This window comes from Bombus huntii, unplaced genomic scaffold (genome assembly GCF_024542735.1).
Source record: "Bombus huntii isolate Logan2020A unplaced genomic scaffold, iyBomHunt1.1 ctg00000130.1, whole genome shotgun sequence".
Lineage (NCBI taxonomy): Eukaryota > Metazoa > Arthropoda > Insecta > Hymenoptera > Apidae > Bombus > Bombus huntii.
Genome location: NW_026099378.1, coordinates 21,291 through 42,049, shown reverse-complemented (window position 1 = coordinate 42,049; position 20,759 = coordinate 21,291). Strand labels below are relative to the sequence as shown.

General features: G+C 33.7%; 1 protein-coding gene and 2 long non-coding RNA genes across 11 annotated transcripts; 2 read left to right on the top strand and 1 right to left on the bottom strand.

Moving 5' to 3' along the window:
* Positions 1-80: 80 nt before the first annotated feature.
* LOC126877181 (omega-amidase NIT2-A-like) lies at positions 81-6,325 on the bottom strand. Of its 4 annotated transcripts, XR_007694799.1 has the most exons (5): positions 6,129-6,325; positions 2,036-2,220; positions 1,467-1,635; positions 479-1,191; positions 81-415 (listed from the first exon to the last, which is right to left on the bottom strand). XR_007694799.1 is itself a non-coding variant. In XM_050640009.1 (4 exons), exons 2-4 carry the CDS (start codon positions 2,117-2,119, stop codon positions 1,058-1,060), a joined length of 387 nt encoding a protein of 128 aa, XP_050495966.1. In that variant the 5' UTR covers positions 2,120-2,220; positions 6,129-6,325; the 3' UTR covers positions 81-1,057. The 4 variants fall into 4 exon arrangements, 3 of the variants coding, with proteins under 3 accessions (XP_050495966.1, XP_050495969.1, XP_050495967.1); XM_050640009.1 differs by having other exon boundaries at positions 81-1,191; XM_050640012.1 differs by lacking the exon at positions 479-1,191.
* Positions 3,058-5,028, top strand: LOC126877184 (uncharacterized). Its single transcript, XR_007694807.1, has 3 exons — positions 3,058-4,357; positions 4,416-4,682; positions 4,779-5,028. It is a non-coding gene; the product is annotated as an uncharacterized LOC126877184 (long non-coding RNA).
* Positions 5,326-9,869, top strand: LOC126877182 (uncharacterized). 6 transcript variants are annotated; one of them, XR_007694801.1, is made up of 7 exons: positions 5,326-5,720; positions 6,332-6,875; positions 7,088-7,183; positions 7,260-7,538; positions 7,614-7,882; positions 7,966-8,062; positions 8,225-8,383. It is a non-coding gene; the product is annotated as an uncharacterized LOC126877182 (long non-coding RNA). The 6 variants fall into 6 exon arrangements; XR_007694803.1 differs by lacking the exons at positions 5,326-5,720; positions 6,332-6,875 and adding exons at positions 8,407-8,833; positions 8,982-9,869 and having other exon boundaries at positions 7,012-7,183; positions 8,225-8,329; XR_007694802.1 differs by lacking the exon at positions 6,332-6,875 and having other exon boundaries at positions 5,356-5,720; positions 8,225-8,380.
* Positions 9,870-20,759: the final 10,890 nt, after the last annotated feature.

The following is a 20,759-nucleotide window of genomic DNA, read 5'->3' as shown; positions in this document are numbered from 1 at the left end:
AGAGAAGAAACGAATTTTTCATTTTCTCGAAACTGGATCAAGTTTCAATGCGTTAAAAGGGAGCGCAAAGAAGGCGAAATTACTTATTGTAATTAGTAAAACGACCTGAGAGGCAGACAGATACAAGAAAGAAGGAATATTATATTAGCGGCATTTTTGTAGCCATTATATAGGGTTTCGATCGCATAATTAATCAGTATCAACTTACCAGTCTTTAACGGAAGGACAAAAAGAAGAGCAGACGACACACAGACCGCAATCATGATCATTTTCAAGTAGAATCTCAAACTGCCGTACATCTTCGAAAACTTCGTTAGTCGTAAGGGATCAAAGGATGATGTCCGCGCTGCGGAAAATAGATGAGAAGCGGCTATTTCAACAACCACCGTGTAGGTACTGCACTAGCCAGAAGTATCTGCGACAGAAATCAGAATACACTCGTTTTCGCATGGTTGGATCAATTTCGCGTGGGACTAACCTGATTGAACCTAACGCGGGATAATTGCTCAATTCACGACTTTAACCAGCCCGCTTGATTCTCTGTAAATGCTTGAAATTGACGCTTGGATTCTTTCCAGATTAACTAGCTTTGCCCCTCCCTCCCTTTATCTATTTTCTTAGATCGACTTAGACTGCCACAACATATTATCTTTCTTCTTTTCTTTTCTTTTCTTTCCTTTTGATCTTTTAAAGCCCTAAATCGCTGGCTATTTTGTATACTATATATTTTGTACACTCAATTACTCTGTAAGTCATAAGTACATATGTTTTACAACGTTATTTGTCATATTTCAGTTAAACCCCAGAAAAGCCAGAAATATATTTTCAGCATATTTTAACGCGCCCGTGGCAAAGATCTCAAAAACGAGTTGCGGCACAATTTAAAGCGACAAATAGCATCGCGGGTCTCGTTGTGGTAACACACGGTTCGCCAGCTTTTTTTTTTTTTTTTTTTTTTGATATCGGTGACTGCCATATTCTCTTGAGTTTCCAAATCGTAAAGAATCTTTCCCCAGGGATTGGTCAACTGTGTATGTCCCCATGCGACGTAACTTGCTTAAGGAACACGAGCCGGTGATATGCAGGCAACGTATAATTGATTATCATTCGCTCTGGAACGCTGAAGTAATGACCAGTGCAGTGGTCCAGTGGTCATATTGAATGCCGCTGGATATATCAGCATTTGGCAACCTAACCCAGAGAAGCAGGAAATATGAAGCCACCGAATACCAATTAACTTCGTAGTTGCACGGTTCACATTCCATCATTTCTGAATATGCGAGGACAGTCCTCTTATTGTGCTTTTAATTCCTTTTATTTGTTTCATTTTCAGCAAATATACTGGTTTTTTAAATTAAGCTTCTTTTTATACAGAGTTACAGATTATATTAATTTTATATAGAATATATTTAAGAAAGATATTTAATTTTTTGCTAGTTAAGTATTGATCGATTAAGTTACTGTACCTTTGTTCCGATAAATGCGTGCCATTTCCTCGAATCTAATATCATAGCAAATGTCAATACCTATTTTGCAGCCCTTCACATCGAACGTCGTTAGGGAGTTACCAGGACTGAGTGAATCACTCTCTCGAAAAGTAATCTTATTAGGAATGTCGATGTCGAATAGATGTACCTAATAACATAAAAATGTAGTCGCTAATTCTATTGCTGCAACTTTTGTAATTTAATATCAAAGTTACCAACTCCTAAACTTTAATTATTTTTTATTTAATAACTGACAGCGTTTTTATCACTTTCTTTTATTAAAAAATCCTATCATTTAATAATGTTTAAAAAGGAGAAAAAATAAGTATAATAATATTTTAAGTATGTGAAAAATTTATACAACACAAACACATTACAACAAAAATGGGCGTTTCCCGTATCATAACGTATTTTATAAACCGTAAATTACAGAATTGGTTATAGTATACGTATGTACATATGTATATTCCTAAATTATTCCTAGATAGAGTCACTTTCTTCGCCCCAATATTTTCAAATTCAAAGCCATAAAGGAATATATTACTTACCTTTCGGTGTTTTGCTATCAAAGTTCCATCGGGACCCCAAATAGTACAAGTATTGTACAATTTATCGCCCTCTATTTCAGGCATCGTACCACCAACTACATAGATGTTGTTTTCTTTAGCTGCGTTCGATGAAGCAACGCTCGTTTCACCATCAGGAATACTCTCGGCGTATTTTGGAAAGTACTCTGCATTGCAATATTTCAATTAATGAAAAATAACTGTCTTTTGTTCCAACCATAAATTAAATTGAAATGTTTGTCAGTTTTTTATTTTTTAAATTATTAAAATAACTAAGTTTTATATTTCGACTTAATTAAATATGCAATTACTTAGCTAATAGTATATATAATAAATTGTTTCTACAGGTTCAAAATGAAAAATGAATATTTAGAAATATTTAATTACGACAATGCTATTTGTGTTAGCATCAATGGCTTGTTACTCAACGACTTTGCTAGTACTTTTTGAAACATAAAGTTAGTTTTCAATTAACACTTATACTAAAGGCGGAATTATAAATGCAAAATAATTGATAATACTAATTTATAAGTACCTAATTATTAGTATCTTAAAAAATATATTTATACAAAAATCACGACAATCATGAAAATGGGGAAATCCTATATTCTCGAATCAATTCACAATTTATTTTGTATATTAATTAGATTCCGCGCTCATCAGTACGTACTCACTGGCGACATCGAGAAAATGTATCGGCAATTCCTCGTACGACCAGAGGATCGGAAATATCAAAGGATATTATGGCGCAGCGCGAGTGGAGAAACAGAAACATATGAGCTTAACACCGTAATACTCTTATCATAGAAATAGAAGCAGTCCTCAATTCCCGCCCGCTAACTCCTATCTCCACCGATCCAAATGATCTCCTAGCCCTCACTCCTGGACATTTCCTCATTGGCGATTCATTAATGTGCTTACGTGATCGAGATTTCAGAGACATTCCATCGAACTCTCCAAATGGCAGCATATCCAACAGCTCAAACAACATTTTTGGAACCGCTGGCATAAGGAGTATTTGAACGAGCTAACCAACCGCAATAAATGGAGCAAGGGTGGACACAGCATCCAAAAGGGCACAATCGTCATCCTCAGAGAGGACAACGTTCCCTCCATGCATTGGCCTCTGGGCCGAGTTATCAAGGTTCATCCAGGCGCCGATGGTGTCATCCGGACAGCTACAGTTCAGACGGCAAAGAGCATTTTGGATCGGGGCGTCAAAAGGCTTGTCCCACTGCCAATTCAACCCGATCTCGAGAAACCCGAACAAATAGCCACCGAGACGAAATAAGATGGGAACTTGAACCACACCTCGCTAGTTTGATCGGTACCCTCTCAACGGGGGGAGAATGTTACGCCATGCGGCTTACCATAGGTCATATTCTTAACTATCGATCGCGGCACTATAATGTCGCAGACGGACCGTCGCGTCTACCCGGCAAACAAACATTGTAGTGGCAAGCGCATGGTTCATTAAGCAGGGCGACTTCCAGAAACGTCGACTCGTGGTCGTTATTTTACCTCGCGTAAAAGAATGTGGCGTGATCCGAACGTAGTGGGGGTCGCCTTCCAGAAAAAACGAAAAAAATCGAAAGGCGTTCAGAACTTTTCGAGAAGTCGAACCGTCAACACATGTGGTATGTCGCGCATTACTTATCAACCAAAACGCAGTTACATTTTTTTTGTTCCATTTATATCTTTCTAGTTAATAAGTTGTTGAAATAAACATTAATTTATTTGTGTTAATTCTGTGGAATTTCATTGAACTACCCTTATTATCATAATCGAAATAAGGGGATCGATCAGTTCGTGGCGTCGATTATTTAATCGTAACGGGAACTTACAACTCTCGTTGACGTGCTATCTCGCGATCGCGTCTCTCCGCGAACGGTCGAAACAAAATGATTCACTAAAAACTGTCCTGAATTCCTAAGAATTTATTTACCGCAAAACTGACAAAGTGTTTATTTAAAAAATGAGGTTGAAGGTAGTCCTTTTCTTTCATTTCATTCATTTTCATTTTCTTTCTTAAGTATGGCTAACACAATATCTAATCAATTAAAATTTTATATTTTCACGTGAGTTTCTTTAGATAATTATTATCAACATGATGACTAACTCTTACGGATTAATACGTGTCTGTAGGGCAATCCGGTGGACTTGATCGGCTTTTTACTTCGAAAGTTGAGTAATCGGTGTCGCTTTCTTACGCATCTTTGAACTGTATAAATGTTTTAAAATTGTTTGATCCAGAATGTACCACACCGGACAATCAAGAAGGCAGGTGCCTTGACTACAGAAAATGTAAACCTCTGCAAGAAATATGGCAGATACAGTACCGTACAGCCACCGCTTTTTATAGACGATCAGTGTGCAGATACCAGGGCAATGTTACGATCGTTTGCTGTCCGAACGATCCAAACAAAGACAAGAGAGAAATTTTAATAAAAACTGTGTATAAGTATAAGGCTTTGCGACCACCATACTGTGGTTTTAGCAACGTCTCTCATACCAGGGTGGTCGATGGTAAACCAGCTGAACTTGGTACGTTTTATGTCTTTCTTTCCGATTAATAATAAGCCATTTACTGCAAAGAATGAACTTTAAAGGCATTAAACAGCACATCAATGTACATTTCAATTAGACTAAATAATAATGCTATGATTTTATCGGTAGTAACTTTACTTATTAACTTGAATTATTTCTTTCTTTTACTTCATGTTAGGAAGAGTATCTTTTTGCTTGAAATAAAAAATTGATATAGGAGTAATAATATGGATAGAGATCAAAAACTGTTAGGGCAGAAATTACACGTTTGAACTTTATAGTTCAGTATAGTTCAAATAGAAATTATATAGAATTATTTAATAATTTGTATTCCACTGGAATAAAAATTTAATTTCTGTCTTTATCAAATCTCTATTTCAGAGTATTTGTACGTATGTACTTATCGTCTGCTGTATGATCGAATATCGAATAGGTAATAATTCGTGTACGGTAATTAAGTTACAGAGTTACTACAAACTATACGGTATCTGAAGACACGTCAATTCAAATTAACATCAAATCGACGTCTTAAACATTAAAAATAATAGATAAACACAATTTAATAGTTTTGCCCACTTCTCACACCTCGTTATGGTATTTAATCTAATTTCCTTCTAATCTTAGTTTTGCTCAAAATACATATAACATGTACGTTATAAATTGGAGTATTTCAATACACAAATCAATAGAAGATTATTACTGTATATAAGTATAATTTCAATACAATTCGATCGATATATTTCAGTATCTTTGATTAAAAATTTAACGATCCTTTCAGGCTGACCGCGGCGGACCACTGCTGATACAACATGAATTAACCTCGTATTTAATAGGTATTGTGTCTTATGCTTATAAGTGCGGCACAGCTGGGTATCCCAGCGTTTACACTAGGGTCACATCGTACCTTGACTTCATTCTCCAAGCGATGCAATAATACGATATTACTGTTCCATAAATATCATTGTGTAAAAAACGTAAAGTTGGATTTTCTTATTGTGGAGATAAGAAACAGCTCAAATTTACATTGTTTTGTACGTTACAAATTATAGGCTTAAAATGTACGAAATGTAACTTTGAAACGACACTAATTTTTTACGCACGATAAACCTCCACGACTTAGGTATGTAAAGATGATACACGTATATTAATTCTATTAATTTGGTAATAATAAACCAACTTTCTGAGAAGTTCTGTAAATTTCGTTTCTGTTGTATCAAGAGAATAATGGAATATTCCACTTAGATCGTATACTTCTTGTATGTACATACAAAATTTTCCGGCTAATCTAAAACACTTCATAAGATAGAGAGCTTCTGGAAATTCGGACACAGAGAGTGCATAAAATACAAGATAAGTCTCGTGTCTTTCAAAATTATTTTTTATTCGCTAAAAACGTCCTGTGTACTCATGCAATCACATGCAACCTCGAAACTTCACTTATTTTTTATCACTTTCCAATTCAATACACAGTTTCTGCATTTTTGACTATATGTAAGAGAAATTTCCATTCAGCCAAAGGTGTACTTACAGATTATAGATTCCTATACGACTCTCAGTAAAAATTTATCCGCACTCCAGATAGTTAAAACTTCTGTCGACCGTATTGATCCATCTGCACTCTTCGTATGACGTCAATATCTGTTCAGTGCTGCTGCGCAGGTTTCTTTGTGTTACGTCAATTCGTTTGTGACCGTTGCGCGAGTAATGGCGCTTTGCAATGGTGATTTGCAGGAAAACAGTGCAGGATGCTGTGATTCGTTTCTTGTGGTCGGAGGTTATGTTTGATGCCTATATTTATCAAAGATTTAATGCACATTATGGAGAAAGTGTTTTGTCACGAAGTGTGTTTGAATGGGCACAAAAGTTCAAAGAAGATCGCACAAGTGTTATGAAAAAACAGCTGGACGCCCGTCCACATCCACGATGACAACATTGAACGTGCTCATGAACTTATGCTCTATGGAATAGACGAGTGACACTGGATAATGTGGCAAATCATTTGCAAATCAGCCACGGCTCTGCTTATGCAATAGTGCACGACAGATTTGGATTTTAAAAAGTTTGTGCGAGATGGATGCCGAAAAAGCTGATGAAAAGGTGAAGACGACGATGCATTCGTGGTTCGCAGCTCAGCCCAAAACATTTTTTAATGAGAAAATACGAAGGTCCTTCGGCAAATGGATAAAGTGTATACAGAAATCGAGTGATTATGTCAAAAAATGATGTATGTCTTTTTTGACAATTGCTTAAAATAAATTCTACACCGACAGAGCGGGTAACTTTTTACTCACCCTCGTAAGACACTTAAATTTCCAATCTATTATGATGAATAAAAGAGCTTATACTATTAAATCTAATTGTATTTTGTTGCATGAGAGTACACGTGTATGTGATGTACATTACCTTTATATCCCCTTGAACGATTCAATATTGCGCATATATACTATATTTTGTACAGCTTCTATAAAATTTTGTATGTTTGTTTAGGCTGTTAATCTAGAGGCTGGAGTACAAAGAAGTGGCACAATGATGTGGGCTGATGACATTTATAATTATCAAGGAATCACCCCTACATTCGCTCAGGTATATATCGTTGACTATAATGTATTTAACACATATGATTGTTAGAATATTAATAATTAATTTTTAATTCTATCAGAATTTTAATGAAACTGTCCCTTGGGAAGGAAGAACTGATACCTTGATATCACGGTTTGTACATCCTATATATACGACAAATTTTAGAACATTATATAACGAAGAACCAGATCGTCGTGGCCATGTGATGTGAATAAAAGGACTTGAATTTGATGATATTTTTATAATGTTAGATAACATAACTAAGTATCTTCACAGTAAGATAGGATGACATGGTTTACATGATCTTAATGTTGTTCACTTGAGTGATGATATTATAAGGAAAAGTGTAATATCACAGGTAGGATGATTCATAATTTAGAACTACTAACTCATGTATGTATTAAAAATTAAAGAAATATATTAAATTTTATAGGATATTTATGTTTAGTAACCAGTAATTCAGAGATTGGTATTCATGGTTACTATAACGAGGCTGTAGAAACGCACCCTTTCTTCTTTGCAAATGGTCCTGTATTTATGTCTAAGCCGAAACTGGAACCTCTGAATAATTTAGATTTATTCTTGTTATTTTCTAAAATACTTATCTACAGTATACCATAAGGAATGATACCGTATCACACCTAATCAAGTGCCTTAAGAAACATCAACAGGATATCACAGTAATCCCTTATCGACTGATATGTAAGTAAAAGTTATGTGTCATTGTTATACACAGTTATGTGTTAGTGTTATACACAGTTATTTATCATTTTCTATTAATTCAGTTGTAGCCACTACAATATCTATGACACTGGTAGTAAATATAAGAACAATAATGATATTCTATAAGAGGAAATGATGATTAGGAACAAAAACTTACAGGTAAGTCAAAGTATATGTTATTTGCCATTTGAAAAGAAAGTTATTAACTTGGAATTTTTTGATAAATAATAATTGTGCAAAATATATTGGATTTCAAATTTGTCAAAAATTGAAATTTAAGAAGCATTGTAATAATATAACATTAATATTTTGATTTTTCAGGAGATATCATGCGGTGGATGGATAATATGTAAAAAATATTAAGCAGTATATGAATTTTCATATTGCGTAGAGATAACAAAATGAATTTTAAAAAATGTCGACATGGTAATAAGAAATAGCATCATGACAAAGAATATATAAACACAGTTTCATTTTTTATAAATAAAAATTTGTTGTTCCAGATTTTGAAATATAGTGAAACGTTTAATTAGTATCTTAATATCTTTAAATAATTATTATTTTAGAATCAATTGTAATTGTATCATACGTACTTTTGAATTCGTGCAAGAACATATGTTATTTTGAAGTAGTTATTATTAGGAAATTGTTAGACGCGAACAGTATGCGAAAAGTTAGTATGCAGTGTAATAATTATCAATCAAAACACAAGAATTAAATTCTTTAGGAAAAAATTTCCGGAATTTCTTATTTACATGATTATAAAGAAATCCATAATAAAAAGGAGCTGCTTTCTAATACTTCTCTTCCTTGTAATGCCTACGTTAACAATAACGAGGTTCGACTTTTTGTTTTTAGAGGGATACTGGAAAATTTGAAAGTACAGTACCATTGGGAAGAAAATCACGATATTGAAAACGATATTTGCAAGTAAATTTCCAAAAAATCTGTTTTCAAATTTTCGCTTTCTATTTCACATTAAAAGAAAGGGAGGGCTGCCTTCTTTTTCTGCAAGACAAAACAAACATTCTGAATCTCGTATCAATGAATGATGTCAATAAGTTATTTTTCTTTTCAGATTGAACAATATTCCAGATTTATTCATAATTTCATACTACGCGAAGAATAGACTTTCATAGGTATATAAAGGAAATATTAAGTATAGGAAAACTCTTTTTCGTTGTAGGTGACATATGCTTCACGGTTGAACACATGTATTTTTGAACACATATAAATGAAAAAGTACTCTTATGGAGAAAAAGAATTGATACCTTCGATTGACATTAGATAATGTATATAAACTTATGAACAATCACTATCAGTTTGTATTTTAGGTGCACACGCAGATTTGTTGGAGTTCTTATAAAATGTACTTCCTGTACGAACGTTTTATTCTTCCAAATTTTACGATACTATGTCTCATATAATAACTATATGGATTAAACGTAATATAAATGATCCGAAAATAGACTCGAACGACATTAATTGTCTTTCTATTTATACCAATATCGAAAATACAAGTAAGGCTGGAGCAATAGTATGCAAGAATGGACTATTTATTATTTTAAACCAAATCATAGCATATTCAGAATGCACAGTATTATCATGAAATGTAAATGAATCAGTTGTAAACGAACGATTTTACTGTAAAATCGTTGCCTCCTTTTTTTTCATCTGAAATATAGCAACAATGAGTACATTCTTTTAATATATAATAAAACGAGATATCTTTATAAAGTTACATATGTAATCACTGGTAACTGTTATCTCGTATGACACCAAATATACCGTTAGTATGGAATGATATTTTTATGAAGATATACTTTAATGATAGGTTTTATGAATGAAACGTTATATAAGAAAAATTATCTCTTGTTATTCTATGAAGTGTAGTAGCTAATGAAGATTAATTTTACGAAGTATTAGAGCAAAAGAGAATTAAAAAATTAAAAAGATCTAAATAAGATTGTTCGTGTGGCTTAGTTATCTCAATTCTGGTACACCACTTGTTACATTCTAACTAATTAGCGCTAAACAATAACTTGCAAATATTAAAGATATTAACACCTAAAGGTTTTCAGGAAATTTTATAATATTTGATTATTGTATATCTAGTCATTGATTGATAAAATTTCTTGTATAAGCATAGATCGAGGTTGACGTCATACGCAGATTGCATATCATTGACAGGTATCGTTTTAATTTATTTTATGGCTAGAATCATTTGAATATTATACGAATAATTATTTCCATTCGAACGATTAATAAATCACGTACCTATAAAAGATATATTATGAAAAAGACGTAACGAAACAAAAAAATATTGGAAATTCCGTTGTCATTAGATCAATTATTTTTGCAATGATTTTTATTTCCATGTAATTACATATGAAATGGGTAATTCATTAACATCTCCTCGAATCGAATATAATTCGTTACACTTCACAACGATTCAAATAATGGACGGGAAATATATAATAAGCTTCCTGTCCTTGCGTTAAAATAGTACTGTACAAATCAGATGATACAGGAAATACCCAAAAAACCCAATTACATCCACATTGCATGACAGCACACTTGCAATGGATTTTTGTGATTTCAATGTCACAGACAATGACACAACTAATCAGAACACGTTCGAGGCTATAGACATTGAAATTACCGCGTGTTTAATACGTTTAAAGCATAAATCTAAATTTCACGCGATTATTTCTTTGTACATTGTGAAACTCTTAAATTATCTTAATCGAATAAATAATCCTAATGTAATAAAACATCTTGAAATAGACCTAGATATCTGAAACAGAAACTCGAAGGATAAGAAATCCTAAAAGGTACTAATCCTAAAATAACAAACTCCTAAATGATAAAACCTGTTATAAATAATAAACCTTACCTGGAATAATCAAATCCTAACTAATCGAAAATAAAATAAGGCAAGCAATTCTTAATCTTTCAAGTAATTTTTCCGAAAACACAGAAAGATAGAGAAATTAAAAAGACGCAGCACAAATTGCAGCACAATGAAAGTTTCAGAGCGATGAATATGATCGTATTAAACTAAATAATTTTCAAAAGTGAAATTACACTGAAACGTATATCGATGATATTTGTCATTTCTACGATCTGTTTCGCTTGATCGTGCTTCTTTTCTGATGTAAATTCAATTTATAATACGAACTAAGTTTCCTTTATTATTATTAGTCCTGCGTCTTTTTAATTCGTCACTTCTTTTATTTCAGAACAATGACGGGCTCCAAGATGTTGTTCGGATGTTTGGCGTTAATTGCTTTTCTGCATCCATTAGTTCACGTTTGTACTTCGAGTAGTGCAGCTCAAGGTTTGTACTTCGAGTTGTCTTTTTCCATGCACTTCAAATTCCAATACGATCTGGTCACGTGGCCTTCGTACAATTTCGAAATTTTACCTGTTTGGTAATCGTCAATGAAAAAAGAAGTTATGCGTGACCTCAACACATTGAAACAATTTTTATGATTTTTTATTTGCCGGTTGGTCAGCAAGTTAATGGAAAAATTTCACTTAACTATTCGCGTTAATTTCTTCGGTTTAACTTTTGGGAAATGCTTCGTTAGCTTCGGGAATATTCCAACGATTCGTTTTACGTACAAAATAAGCATGATAAATATTACATCACGGTAATGAAAACTATTGGCGTAATACCTAAGATAAAGATGCAGAGACATTCTTAGAATTTCTAATGACACCTTTATAGATTTCTCGTTTAATATCGCTACTACATTTGAATCACTTTTACCTAACGGTGTCACATAGTCTCGTTGGAAATTTGTCAAATTCCTTAAAATGATCACTGAAAATTTTCCTAAATTTCCAAGAATTTATTTATCACGAGGTAAAGAAAATGTGTATTAGAAAGATGAGATCGAAGGTTTACCATTTTTTCAATTATGGCGAACGCAATATGTAATCAATGAAAATTTTATATTTTCACGTTGAAAGTTTCTTCAGATAATTATTATCCAGATGATGACTAACTCTTACGAATTAATGCGTGTCTGTAGGATAATCCGGTAGACTTGATGCGCTTTTTATATCGAAAGTTGAGCAATCGGTGACGCGTTCTTATACACCGAACCGCGAAAAGCAAAATTTCATATGATCTCACCAATTTCGGATGTCAGTCAAATCAGTCAAATCAGTCAAATCAGTCAAATAATAAGTTCGCGTTAATGTACACGTTCGATTTTTGAAAAGCTTGTTCAATTTAATAAGAGTCTTGGTAACAGGCTTATGTTTTTAGACCTAATTGGTTGTTTTCATTTACAAGTACCTCGTGTTAAAGTACTCATAAAATGACATTAAAATCAGAAAACTAATAACTGAAAGATTATCATTTTTCCTCTGTGGTAGTTTACATATAACATAATGCAACTAACATGTCACGATTAATGCAAAATAAATAAATTACTAATATAGACATTTTTTTAGTAATTTGTATAATCGTGAAACGAATTGGACTTTCTAAAGGCAAATATTAAAGGAAACATGGAATTGATGCCAAATCTATCACAAATATTATTTATACTACTTATTTGCGCAGTTTGAAGCGAATCAAATTGATGAAGGTTTCTTTGTTACATGTTAATTTACATTTTACAAGACATAACAGGCACGCTAATTAGTTTGCTTAAGATACTTTCGAGATACCAAGTTAGACGCGTTTCCATGAAATCATATCAATTTTACGATGATATTTTTCTATCAAGCATGCAATTATAACCGTATAGTTGATTAGTGCATACAATTATCCATGTACATTCGTCTTTCCGAGTACCGCGCTTCAATATTGCTAATTTCAAATTCGTACATTAATGTTCGTAAATGCTTGAAAATGCTATATAACTGTATCAGCTTCTGTTAAAAACATTTTATAGTAAAATCTCTATAAATTTGTAATATTTTTTAGACAATTTGAATTCATTATATTATACATCATACATTCTAGTCATTTCTAATTAAGTTACTTTTGCGATGTTTAATTATATTTTATGTATATTCTTATAACTCTCTATGTTACGGCGCGTACGATGGTCCGTGCGCCGTCTGAAACTTTATACTATATACTGATCTACTACATACTATATACTATAAACTTAATCCTTTGACGTAATCTTAATAGCTTGAAGGAATCTCTAACCCTGTAACTGTTTTCGGTTTATGGATGGTCCTTAGAACAATGCTTAGGTTTATTGCGCACTCTTACAAATAACGGAGAAAGCGGGTAGTTATTTTTCCAATAAACAATGTCACCCACGAGCCACGTTGGTAGGAGGCTTCCTCCTCCTATCTTCATTCATTAACGTTGGCTATAATCAATGGGCACCCTCACTTTCCTAACGAAAAGTGTGAACAACGAATCCGTGTTCTTCGTTCAGAAAGCACACCCACACTGAGATTTCCTCTCGTGGCGGCACACGAGAACGCAAATCTCACCACTCGAAACCAACTAGTGTCGGACGACGGCAGCGCAGTGGTTAGCGCCATAGAGTACAAACGTTCGGATCCCGGGTTCAAATCCCGGCGCCTCGTACTTTTCCAAAGTCCGATTTTTCTTCCACGACATCTAAATAAGAAGGAAATACAGCAGTACTACACCCCGGCAAGCGACATCTACAGCCAGCAGCCTACAATTATCACGGATATATGAAGGAAGACGGAGAAAAAGAAGAAAAAAAGTGTGTTTCGTCCAGAGCCTGCTAGTGGACTCATCAGTAAGGCTTACCTAGCAGGCTCATGCCTTAGACACAATGGAAGGAGGGGGAAACAAAGCTATGTACATGGCAGAGACATTGAAGACGGATTCCTCCCTCCCACGGCCGGACACTGTATCCAAGGCCGGTCGGATCTCCTACCCTCTCTTGCGACGTATCCCAGTGGAGCGGCCCCACTCTTAATCTAGTTTGGTGGGAAAGGTTCGCGTACACACCGTGTGTAAGAACTATTAAAAACCACACAGTGTATCGCGACTACCTTTCTACTACTTAACCCAAGTCCTATATTATCAGTCTTAGGTCCGAGGCGGCTCCTGTCACGTAAAGTTGGTACTTGGGTGGTAGTAAGAAGGCCGAGTCGTAACCCAACTACTTATTTTCCTTTATAAAACTTTATTATAAACACTTACAAAATAACACCGAACCCGAAAATAGGGGTTGTATGAGTACAGCAACTAGAAGAGGAACAAGAATTGCCCGAGCTGAGTGAAGTCTCGGTTTATATACGTTTTGGTTTTAGGATGTTGAGGGGCTAGGTGTAGGTTATGATGTAGAAAAGTGTCCGAAGGTCGGGGGTCCATATCCTATCTCTGATGTGGACGGAGGTGCGTCACAGCCTTGGTGTATGCTATGATGATAAGGTGGTGATGTGTCCAAAAGTGTCCGAAGGTCGGGTGTCGATGTATTATCACTGATGTAGGTTGAGATGCGATTGATGTCACATACCCCCCTCTTTAGATTGATTTTGGTCCTCCAAAATCTTGGTGTTTCCTCAGTATGGAGCGATGGAATTGGACTCTGACTGGTTCGACTTGTACTTGTTCTTCTTCGTCGTGGTATATGCTTTTGCTATTTCAACCTGTGAAGGTTGTTGGCTGGTTAAATTTCGACTACGATTAATAGGGATAATTTGCTAAGTTTGACGAAATGCCGCAGTATCACGTGTTGAATCTTTTGTAGACTTTCTAACAGCCTGTGATATAGAATGACTTGGTGGTCTTTGAGTAATGGTTTTATACTATCTTGTTGTTTCTTTATAGTTTGATTGTTATCCAGTTGTTCCTTTGATACTTGCATTTCTTTGTTTTGTTTAGCAACTTCTAAAGCCTTTTCAGCATCTACAACTGGTTCTTTTTCCATGCATGTAATTTCTTCTTCAACCAGTACAACTGTGCTTTCCTGTATAGTTCGTGTTTTTGTGTCATTTAGTAAACTTTTCAATTCAATTTCCACAGTATCTGGAGCTTTAGATACCGACTGACTGTCATCTTCTGCATTTTCAATGCCCCAATCATCAAAGATATCCTGAATGACACTTCTTTTGTTAGTTATGCGCACTTTATCTGCTTCACTTATAGATTTATTCCTTCCTTCTGTATTAGCAACATGTATAAGTACGACAATTTTATTATGAATAATTTTCTTTTCTACATTAATTTTATGTGAACTATCAAAAGATCAATCTTGCCATTTCCATTTGTTGTTTCTTGTTATTCTTTTCTTTAATATCAATGTCATCTGCAGTTTCTAGATCACTAATTACTCCTGAGGTAATAGGAGTTATAGAATCGTTTCTTGTCTTTGTATGATTTAATATGTCATAATTGTATTTCTGGCTACAATTTTCAGAAACTTCTTGAGCCACAATTTCTGTTGAAATTACTTCTATAATTGTTCCATCACTTTCTCGTGCTTAACCTATCGAATTAAATTCTTCATTTACAATTTCAGCGTTCTTCATTCCTTTTTGTTCTGCAGAAACATTTTTTTTTCTTCATTGGAATTTACAACAGCATCCTTTTCATGTACAGTTAAAACAATATTTTCTTCTGTACTTTCATTCATATCATTAATATATAGTAGTTTCTACAGTCAGTACCATTACTTCTGAACTACTATCAACTAGTTTAGACAAATCTGTGTCTGTATCCGTGAGATGCAATGTTTGGGCTTTATCATCAAAAGTTTCACCAAGTGTTTTAATTAATGCTTGACACTGAGCATTAGTAACACTAACTGTATCTATATTTAACACTGTATAAACGTTGTGTTTCTCAATGTTTTGTTCACCCTCATTTGTATTAAATATTTCAACATCGTTCGTACTTTCTTTATCTAAAGATGTGTCACCTGCATATCTTGAATGATCTCCAATCTCAGTTGTATTCTCTGCTTGCTCTTCTTGAAATTTCTCATCTTTTTTTTTTTTTTTTATATTGATCATCAATTTGTGGGTCCTTATTTATTATTTCTTGTTCTACTTCATTAATCGCAGCGTTCTTTATGCTGTCTGTCTCACTACTTTCCTTACTTTAAAATTTTTTTTTTGTTTTTATTTAAATCTGTTACATCACATTTATTTACTACTAAACCATCTTGAATTGTATTATCTGTACATTCCTGTGACTTATTTTTTTTTTTTTTTTTTTTTTTGATTTTCTGGAATATCATGCACATTCTTTATAATATCAGTCGTTGATTCTGATATTAATGAAGAAGATACATCTACTTTTATCGATGATTCTACTTTATTAATGTCACTGTGCACTTCATCTAGTTGTTCCATAGTAAAACATCAAGATTGTTACAATTACTTAAGAAGTCATGGATTGTTATTTAAATATTTACTGCACTTTTCCATCAATGTAACCCTTTATGGCAGTTTGACATTCTACAGAACACCAATGCTGTATCAGTTTATATTTTTCTTCATCATGAAGTTTTATTATATCACCTAATTCTTCCTGATGTTTTTTTTTCTTCTTTCAATTTTCAAATAAGAGTGTGTTTTCTATGTGAATCTTTTAATTCTTGGTTCGCCTCGAGTAAGCGATTATTAACATCTTTGGAAAGCTTTTGGACGTTTTCCAGTTCTTTTCTAAGAAAATTATTTTGTTCGTTCATATCTTTTACTTTACCTTCAATTTCTACCCTACGCAATATTTCAAATTTATTTTCATTGACAAGGATCATTTTTCTTATTTTTCAAAATCCAGTTTCAATTTATTAGTTTCTTCTTCATATTTATATCCAAAATCACCCACTTTTTCATATTCACCCTTTAGTTCGTCTAGTTCACATTGAAGGGCAGATTATTTGTCCTTGTGGTTCAAGAACTACATTTTATCTCTTTTGCATCTTTAGCTCCAGCTTCACGTTCCTCCATTGAATTACTAACACATGAATTAAGTTTGGCCTTTTTTTTTTGTTCCAGCAAGTCAACTTCATATTTGTGACTTATGTTCTTTCTTCTAATTTTATTGTTAGTTCTTCAATTTGTATTTCAAAAGATTGAACTCTTTTTACGTGCGTGTGTGTTTTTTTTTTTTTGTAACTCGTCGAGTTGCAATTCTAATTTTTTCACTTCCTCCTTCATGTCCTCTATGTGCTTCTCGAACTCTTGTGTCGTCCTGTCTTTGTCGGAACATTCTACTTGAGGATCAGCGAGTTGATGCTCGGGATCGTAATTCAATTTTTGGTCGTTAGCAGTAATAAGCTCGCGTAACTTCACTTTTGAACTTGATCTTGTTTGGTCTTGATTGTGTTTTCGTGGTGCTTGTGGTGTTCTAAAAGTAATCGTCACGTTGCTTGCATTTTTAGTGCACATTGATACACTGCACTCTGCACAGGCAATGCTTTTGTTGTCATGAAATCTCTCTAACTTTTCAGTAACAAAACCTTTTATTTTATTATTTAATTTTGGATCATGCCCCTGGTGGAGATACATTATGTGTTCTCTTTACCTTTATTATGCACACGTTTTCCTTTTGCTCTCAATTTTTCGATCATCTTGTGCTGTTCTATATATTGTGTTCTTATGTTCTTCGCATATAAATCCTGTCGATTGATTTTATCTTTCAGTTGAGGTACATGTTTAATTCTTTACCTGTGATTATGATGAACAACCTCAGCGTATTTCCTTTCTCTCTCTCTCTTTTTTTTTATGGATTTCTTGATAATCTTTTAGAAGTTGCTCGTTATATTTGGAAAGCTTTCTCACTTCGTCTTCAGCTGTTTCCTAACGGGATTTTTCTTCTTCAAGTTTTTCTGTAATCATGTTTTCTAAACTTCTCCATTTATTCTGTTCTTCTTCGAGTAATTCATTACGTTTCGGTATCTGGCTATCTTTTCCTTTAAAACATTTAATTTTATCAGAGAGTTCTCCTATTTTCAAACTTGCTTCATTTAAGGTAACTTTATGAATTTCCGATTGATGCTTTAACATTTGATGTAAGTCTTCTATTGCTGTTTCACGTTCTTTCAACTGTTCATTAAATTCGTTGTTTAGCATATCCACTCGAGAAATTTCGAGTTTTTGAGCATCGTTTCTTCTTTTAGAAATTTGGCTTATTTTCTCTCGCCTGCTGCTACATGTTGCTGTCATTTTATAAACTTCTTTCTTCTTTTTTTTTCTTTTTTTTTTTTTTGAACTTAAAATCTTGATTTAAGGTTTGTGTTTCACTATATGATTTATTATTATTAACTAGTTCAACATTATTTTCAGTAGATTTTTTTTCGCGTGATTTTTATACTTATTTAAATAGTTTAACATGAGCAAATGTATCGTACGTCAGATATACCATTTTTAATAAATTGTCGCCTTTACAACTCGAGTTACCTCTGAACGAGTCGCATGATTGATCAATAAGCCATGAGTAATTATGCAAATTCAGTATTTTTTCATCTATTTATTTGAATATTATAACAAAGACTTTACATTGAATATTTTATTAAAATTGTAAGTTTTTCATAAACGCTTCAAAAGCCACAGTCTATTGATCAACTCCTCTATCCTTTCTCTTTCTCCTCACTAAAATAGATAAATTCCTAATGTAGTTTGTGGATAATATTTTTTTTTTCTAAAGCAAATCACATTTATCATCTGATATATTTTTTTAAATAATTTCTGTCTGTACATTTTCTTCTTTTCCCTTACGCCTCTTTCTCTTTCTAATGAATTCTTTTTATTCCGTAAAATAGTTTTTGTATATTCAATTTTGTTAAGTGCAATCCTTATTTCTGATAATTTACTTTTATTAGATAATTCTTGTGAATCTTCTACTACATCTTCCATATCATTTTGAGTGCGGCTTCTACCTTCAGTAAATTTAATATCTTGAACCGTATCATTAATTTCAATAGCTCTTTCGGTATCAAGTAAATCGCACTTATTATTTAATATACCTTTTGAATTGACTTCTGTCTCTGCAGTTTCTTCTTTTGTATCTTCTTCGAGTTTTCTTTGTTCTTCTAATCCACCCTTCTCATTTTGTAGGATCTTCCTTGTATCTTCATCTTTTTTAACTTCGACTTTATCCGATCTCCTAGGTCTGCCTCTATGTTTCGCTTCATCAGTTGCTATTACACCCGTTACTGCATTATCATTTTCTACAGATTTATACCTATCGCTATCACTAGCTGTGTTCGTTAAAAGAACTTCCCTTCGTTGACGAGTATCAGTTGTTTCGTTTTCATTATCTGAAATTGATTTTTGTTTAACACCTCTTTTTTCTTCTTTGGCAAATTTATTTTCTACATTTTCCGATGCCTTTTGTTTATTAATTATTTCAGACTTGTCTTCGATTAATTTCGTCTTTAAAGCGCTTCGCAAAATTTTATTTGTGTTTGATTGTCTGGTTTGATTATAAACAATATCTTCAAATTTTGGCGAAGTAGCAGGCTTTGCAGCAACATTATAACGACTGCTCCGTTTACTACTATCTAACATAGATGGAGATGGATTCTTGTCATCTTTATTCTCTAAAGACTTCTCTTGTGTATTAGCATCTAATTTTCTCGACATAAGATCTGCTGAAGTTTTTGATTCTGTAGTGTCACACGCATTTTTCGCTGTCATCATTTGGTCTTCTTCTATAAGCAAATGTTCATTATTGTAAGCATTATCTCTTGCTTTTTGTATGGATTCTAATGATATATTTTGTTCAACGTTGTCTATTGATTTTGTATCATTTTCAGCAGTTGATTTACTAACTGCTTCTAATTCCTTCGTTTCAATTTGGTTTTTTTTATTTGTATCGCCGTCCAAAATATTTCTCATTGAAATATTATCCTTCTTGTTATGATCTTTTTCTGCTTCTCCTAAACTTTTACTTTTTTTGTCAAACCATTCTTGTAAATTTTGAGTATCTTGTGACGAAGATGGTGACAAATCATTATACAATACTGCAATATCTTCTTTCCTTCGTTTCACAGACTCTTTCTGGTATTCTGTTGAGCTATTGACATCAAACATTAAGTCTGTTTTAATGAAAATATAATCCTGTGAAGCGGTGTCAATTGATACTTTCTTTTCATAAGAATTTTCTACATTAGACTGCAATTCTTTTGAAAATTCTTTCAAAACCATTTCTTCATTTCCTACAGTAACGTCTGTTTTCTCCAAGCTTTTGTTCAAATTATTAGAAACTAAACTACCCTGATAACTCCGACTAGTCGCTGCTTTAATAGTCTCCTTTAACAGTTTTCTTAACTTGATTTCGTTCTGCTTCTGCATAGCGTCTAGTATGGCCCGAATACTTGGATCCACACCAGTAGCCATAGGGCTAACAGAAGATGTGTCTTCTGATTTTTTGCTCATAGTGGTTATTGTACTGTTGTTGGAGTCTGTACTAGCGAAGCTATTGCGACGAGTACGATAATATTTAAAAGAATCCAGTTCTTTACCTGAATATTCTTCTTTTCGTGACCAGTTTCAATTTTGGTGATGACCGTAGTCCGCTTTCCGTAGAAGTCGTTTTCACGCAAAGTGAGCTGATCTGCAGAGGTCCGCTGATCCCTCAATCTTCAATGATGCACGTATGCCGAAATGCGTAATTTCGTTTTCTTGAAGTTGATGGATCCTGGCACGGATCGCCAAAATGTCACGTAAAATGGATACTTGGGTTGCGAGAGAAAAGAAAGCTGAGTCGTAGCCCAACTATTAATTCTCTTTTATCGAACTTTATTATGACTTTGGCACTTACAGTAGAATAACGTTGAACAGAGAAAGGGGTGTTGTACAAGAACAGCAACTAGAACGAGAACTCCCCGGGCTGGGTGAAGTCTCGGCTTATATACACCCTGGCTTGGGGATGTTGGGGGGTTTG